Source organism: Chelmon rostratus, chromosome 20, assembly GCF_017976325.1.
Source record: "Chelmon rostratus isolate fCheRos1 chromosome 20, fCheRos1.pri, whole genome shotgun sequence".
NCBI classification, from domain to species: Eukaryota; Metazoa; Chordata; class Actinopteri; order Chaetodontiformes; family Chaetodontidae; genus Chelmon; species Chelmon rostratus.
The window spans coordinates 22,484,130-22,490,179 of NC_055677.1; the positions used below are offsets into that span (position 1 = coordinate 22,484,130).

General features: G+C 44.7%; 1 protein-coding gene across 1 annotated transcript; it reads left to right on the top strand.

Annotated features, from left to right (window-relative positions):
- Positions 1–1,489: 1,489 nt before the first annotated feature.
- Positions 1,490–3,076, top strand: mos (v-mos Moloney murine sarcoma viral oncogene homolog). The gene has a single exon (XM_041961814.1). It carries the CDS (start codon positions 1,516–1,518, stop codon positions 2,530–2,532), a length of 1,017 nt encoding a protein of 338 aa, XP_041817748.1. The 5' UTR covers positions 1,490–1,515; the 3' UTR covers positions 2,533–3,076.
- Positions 3,077–6,050: the final 2,974 nt, after the last annotated feature.

Consider the following 6,050-nt stretch of genomic DNA (forward strand, 5'->3'; position numbering starts at 1 on the left):
GCACCTGCACTCTTGTACTACGAAGCCACGCTGCACCTGCAGAGTGTGGCTTGGCATTGTCGTGACAGAATAAGAAGGGACGCCTCTGAAAAAGACATAATCTGGATGGCAGCCTTTGTTGCTCCAAAACCTGCATGTACCTTTCAGCATTAATGGTGCCTTCACAGGTGTACTTCACCAATGCCATGGGCCCCATACCATCACAGATGCTGGTTTTGAACTGTTTTTGAACCCATACAGTTTTTCGCAAAGTGGTGAACCTCCTCCATCCTCGCTTGTGAACGACTGAATCTTTTCCAGGATGCTCCTTTCATACCCAATCATGATACTATCACCTGTTACCAATCAACCTGTTTACCTGTGGAATGATCCAAACAGGTGTTTTTGGAGCGTTCCACAACTTTCCCAGTCTTTTATTGGACCCATCCCAACTTGTTTGAAACATGTTGCTGCATTAAATTCAGAAAAAGCAGATATTTACAAAAATCAAACAAGCTGATGAGGTCAAACATTAAACACATCGTCTTCCTGCTGTTTTCAATTGAGTATATGTCAAAAAGGATCATTGTATTATTTGCGTTTAACACAGCATTCCAACTTTTTTGGGATCAGGGTGGTATGAGCCAAGCTTCAATATACTCTGGAAACTGACTAATGCTCCTTCCTGCTCTCACTGCTCACTGTGTGTGCCTTCACATCTATGTCTCTCTCACTTTATCACAATATCTGTTTGCTTGAAACCCCTATATTTTATGTGGAGGGTTTGGAACATTCAGAATTTGTGGCCATTTATAACTGGCCACAAGTGCAGGTTTTCTCTCAAAAGCCTATTTTCAAATTCTAAAGATCTGCCAAGGATGGCAGCTTCATCAGTCCTGCTGCCGGCTGATGCAGCACTCTGTGTGCAGTCCTGTGTTGTCGCAACACTTACACTGAAGCAGAATGTGATGATGTGTTTCTGCATGCTGGAAGACTCTCAGTGAAAAGGCTGAAAAGAACAAACAGGCTCCACTCCTCGTAACACGTTCCTCAGCGGAGCTCCCTCCCCCAGCCTCATGCTGAATCTAGTGAGTCAAATTTGTCATTATGCACTGCTGCACAGAGTTGCTCAGCTGTTTAGCTGCGATAGTTATCCATGGCATGCACACACAGAGTAGTTTCATTTTGACATATATTACTGTGCTTTACTACCACACAATGCAAAGAGTGGCTCATTTCCCCCCATCCTCCCCTCCTGTAGACAGCGTAAACTGAGTTTCACCATCGGGGCGAACCCGTTGAACCCAAACAGAACGCACTACATACTCCACAACACTAAGTGGCAGTGTGGCTGTGTGTGTGTGTATGGCTGTGTGTGTGTGTGTGTGTGTGTGTGTGTGTGTGTGTGTGTGTGTGTGTGAGAGAGAGAGAGAGAGAGAGAGAGAGAGAGAGTGTGTGCTGAAAAGCCTCCAGACTGCCGAACAGTTTTTCAGTCACCAGCAGACTTCAGCCTGCACACAGTCTCCGCTACGCACGATGCCTTCTCCGATCCCCGTGACTCGCCTGCTGCCCAAAGACATCTACCCCTCTCTGGACATCGGGACCTGCAGCAGCCCGCTGACCAAACACTCCTCCGGCTACACCTTACAGGTCCCCGTACAAAGGCTCCACGGCAAGGTCTCCAGTCGGCTCTGGTCCTCGGTGATCCACTGGAAGGAGCTGCGCTCCATGCAGCCTGTGGGCTCCGGAGGCTTCGGCTCCGTCTACAAGGCAGAATATCTGGGGGACACCGTCGCACTGAAGAAAGTCAAGAAGTGCACCAAGAACAAGCTGGCGTCGCGACAGAGCTTCTGGGCCGAGCTGAACGCAGCACACCTGCGCCACAGAAACATCGTTCGCGTCATCGCAGCAACCACCTGCGTACCGGCGGATTTTGGAGACGAAAGCAGCATCGGGACGATCCTGATGGAGTTCGTGGGGAGCAGAAATCTGCAGCAAATCATTTACGAATGTGTAGAGCCGCTTGGGGAGGACAGGTGGCTCAGGTACAGCGCAGACATTGTACACGGCTTGCACTTCCTTCACTCCCACAACGTAGTGCATCTGGACATAAAACCTGCGAACGTCTTGGTGTCAAGTGAAGACGTCTGCAAAATTGCCGATTTCGGCTGTTCGTTGACACTCGAGCGTGGACGTGAAGTGAGCGCTACCAGCCCGCAGCTCAGTCACGTCGGCGGCACGTACACGCACAGATCCCCGGAGCTGCTGAAAGGCGAGGGGGTGTCCACCAAAGCGGATATCTTCTCTTTCGGGATCACCTTCTGGCAGCTGGTCACCAGAGAGCAGCCGTACACCGGCGACAGGCAGCACGTGCTGTACGCGGTCGTGGCGCACCATCTGCGGCCGTGTGTCCAGAAGCACCCGCTGTTCCGGTCGAAGCAGGGGCGGCTGTGCAGGACTCTGCTGAACCGGTGCTGGAGCGGAGAGGCCCGCTGCAGACCCAGCGCCCAGGAACTGCTGCCTCGCCTGGAGCAGCTGCGATCCCAGACATGAGTTTGTTTTATAGTCTAGCTGGCGCACAGATGTAGCCTACTGTCGGCTGTGACTTTCATAACACGCACAAGTTTTAGGAACATTTTAGAAGGCGCTCTTCTTCTGTCAGATCTTCAGGACGGAGCCTTGTTACTGAGCAGCAACAATAGTGTGCCACACCACGTTTTAGCTCCTAAACTAACATGATGATGTGCTTTTTTTAGTTCGGCAGATTTAAACCCCACTACAGACCACTGATTGGAATAACACAAACTATTTGAAATTGTTTTTCATCGCTCGCTCTGCCGAGTTGATGCCTTTTCGTTACGAAATAGTCTCAATTAAAATGTGATGTGTGTAAGTGTTATGTGCCACATTCTTGTTTCGTTGTTTAAGGTGTACAATTTGCCAAGACAATATATGACTCTTAATTATAATAAACAAATCTTAATTCAACACATCATCATTTGACCAGCCGACTGCAGCCACCCCACCTGAAGGTAATGTGAGAGTTCTGGCTTTGTTTTAGCGATTTTTGTTGGCATCTACATGTGTCCTGAAACGAGTTTTATTTGCCATGCTGAGATATAAATGTGATGCGTTTTCATTATTAAAAGTATTTTTATAGTATGTATGTGACAGTCGGCTCTTCCTCACATCTGGACAGTTTGAGACAGGGCGAACAGACTGTTCAGTTTCCAGTTAACCTGCATGAGTGTAACTTACCTGAACAAATATTCTATCGGTTGCTTGCTTCACATCATGAATAGATTATCTCAATAGTTTATTAGTCGCACTATGCTGCACTAGTCCTTTAAATATCAAATCAACCTTCTCATCATCTTTCATGCATCTCTGCAACACACACTGCTTCACAGAATCCTTCAGCTGTCACACGGAGAGTCACTCCTTCCTCTCTTCTGTCCTCCCCTGACAGACAGCAGAGGTCATTGTTGTCTCCAGGTTCAGAACACTGATACGTGCAGCTCATTTGGCAGACAGTTTCACAGTTTTATATGATACAGTATGTGCACAGGTGCAGAATGTCTAATGTGAAAGTGCACTGCTATGTGGAGACTCTCTGCAAGGACAGTCAACTCTGAATAACAGTGTTAAAATAAACCAGTCTTTTTTCCTTGTGTAATGACTGAGGATGTCTTTAGAGCACAGGGGGCATCAACATTATGGCAAACTTACTATATAATAATAATAATAATAATAATACATTTAATTTAGAAGCGCCTTTCAGAACACTCAAGGACACTTTACAGAGCGGGTAAAACACAAATAACACAAGATAAATACAAGCACAATAAAAAAACACAAATAACACAAGATAAATACAAGCACAATAAAAAACACAAATAACACAAGATAAATACAAGCACAATAAAAAACACAAATAACACAAGATAAATACAAGCACAATAAAAAACACAAATAACACAAGATAAATACAAGCACAATAATTAAAACCCAACAAGTAAAAACAAGCTACAAGGAGAAGTGGAGTTTTAGAGAGAAGGCAGTCTGGAACAGATGAGTTTTCAGTTTGGATTTGAAAGTGGGGAGAGAATCAATGTTTCTGATGTCGGGCGGTAGTGAATTCCAGAGTTGGGGAGCAGAGCGACTGAAAGCTCTGAGGCATGTCTGTTAGCATATTGTTGCTAGCGTGCATTTTCCTCTCTTAGTGGGGCTTTTTTCTTACATTTCCTTGGCATAATCTTTGGCCCATTTCATTTGCATTTATATTTGCGCATCTCTGAAGTATTTCGAGTTGTAACCGGGCCTTGTTTAATTTTTTGTTGGGAGCCTGTCGCTCTATGCTGTCATCACCTCACCCGCCAGACTGGAAGTCTGGTTCCTATTTCAATTAATGTTATGATCAATTCATTGGGAATTTATGTAGAGTTTGCTCAATGAACGGATGTTAGAAATAATTTTATTTCTTTTTTTATTCACTCGTCAGAGGCTATTCAATGTTTGGCTCTCTGTAGCAGCGTACTGATTAAAGCAGAAAGACAGAAGAGTATGCACACTTCTACATGTCACAATATCTATATGTCACAAATCATACTGTCATCGCTGAAATTAACTTTTTCTTCTCACATCACAAATTGTTCTCATATTGCCGGGCCTAGTGCCTATTAGTTCCCTTAATACTCAGAGAAAAATGGCAGGCACTCAGTGTTTTGGACAGAGATTAAGGTGACAAATACAGTAAAAATAAAAATACGGTAGAAGAACAAGACTTACTTCAAGGCAGCAGGTCCTCAGCAGGTTCTTCAGAGAGAAAGAGAGACAGAGAGACAGACAGACAGACAGACAGACAGTGTGTGTGTGTGCGTGTGGATGGGTGGAGGCTCTTTTTCAACTAAATCATGTTACTGACCTGCTGCCAGTTAATCTAATTAATTGTGAGATGTTCCACCAGCTGTTTTCTTTTAGCATTTCACAACTTTTCCAGTCTTTTGTTGCCACTGGCATCAAATTCTACCTGATGTTACCCTTCCAAAGCGGCAGGTCCTCCTCTCCAGCACCCGCAAAAACCCTTGTCTTGATAAACTGGGTGCAACAGTTTTCATCTCCTCAAAGGTCACCATCAGATCCACTGAAAAGTTTCTGCATTCACAGATGCTAGCCAATACCCACTTTTAATCAGATCACCCCTGTCAGGGGTCCACTGTGCCATGCACGATGTACAGGCCAATCTTGGCAAGTGCAAGTCATACCGGCCTAAAAACAAATAAGTAGTAAATTAAATGCATTGTTATTTTTTGACACAAATGGACAAAAAAAGATACAAAGAGAAAGGCATTCATGTAAATCTAAATAACAGCTTTTCCTGCAGATTCTGAGATGTTTGTAGGGTCACAGGTGGATATTTTGATGGGTCTCACTGTGGGAAACAAGCAGACTGAAAAGAGAAGTTACGTTATTTGTGAAAAGGCATATCACATTTGTCTTATTAAAATGCAAGGTTTTACCCTTGCATTTTAATAACATAACTCTAAGACACTAGTGTGTATCTGCCATCTTGTTTAACACAATACAGTGTTGGTTTGATGGGCCTGTAGGTTCCATCAATGCAGGAGTCCCTGTTGTGGAGTACGAGGTTCTTGTGGGTGTGTATGTCACAATCCATACACAGCCACTCCTCAGGCATGCTGTCTCTGCAGTGAATAACGGCAGGAGAAGTAGAGCGGCTGCAGGTCCTCTCCCCAACAATACTGCAGGAGAGCAAACAGTTCAGGTGACCAGACCTTGCTTTCCAGCACTCATCTTGGGCTGTAGACTGGCGCATGCACCATGATGTAGTGCAAGGATAGTCATCAACTTTAACACTGGCTGAGGACAGGATATCCTCAAGTTTCTGCATCTCAATGTCTGAGTGACAGATACAATTAAATGAACATCCTTTTCACACTTTTTGCTGTTTAATTATAGTTATGCCATCTTACCAAGAAGGTGTTGAAAGAAGTTAGCTACTGTGGAAAATTCCTCAGATGACTCAACACTGGCAACTGCAGAACCTAAAA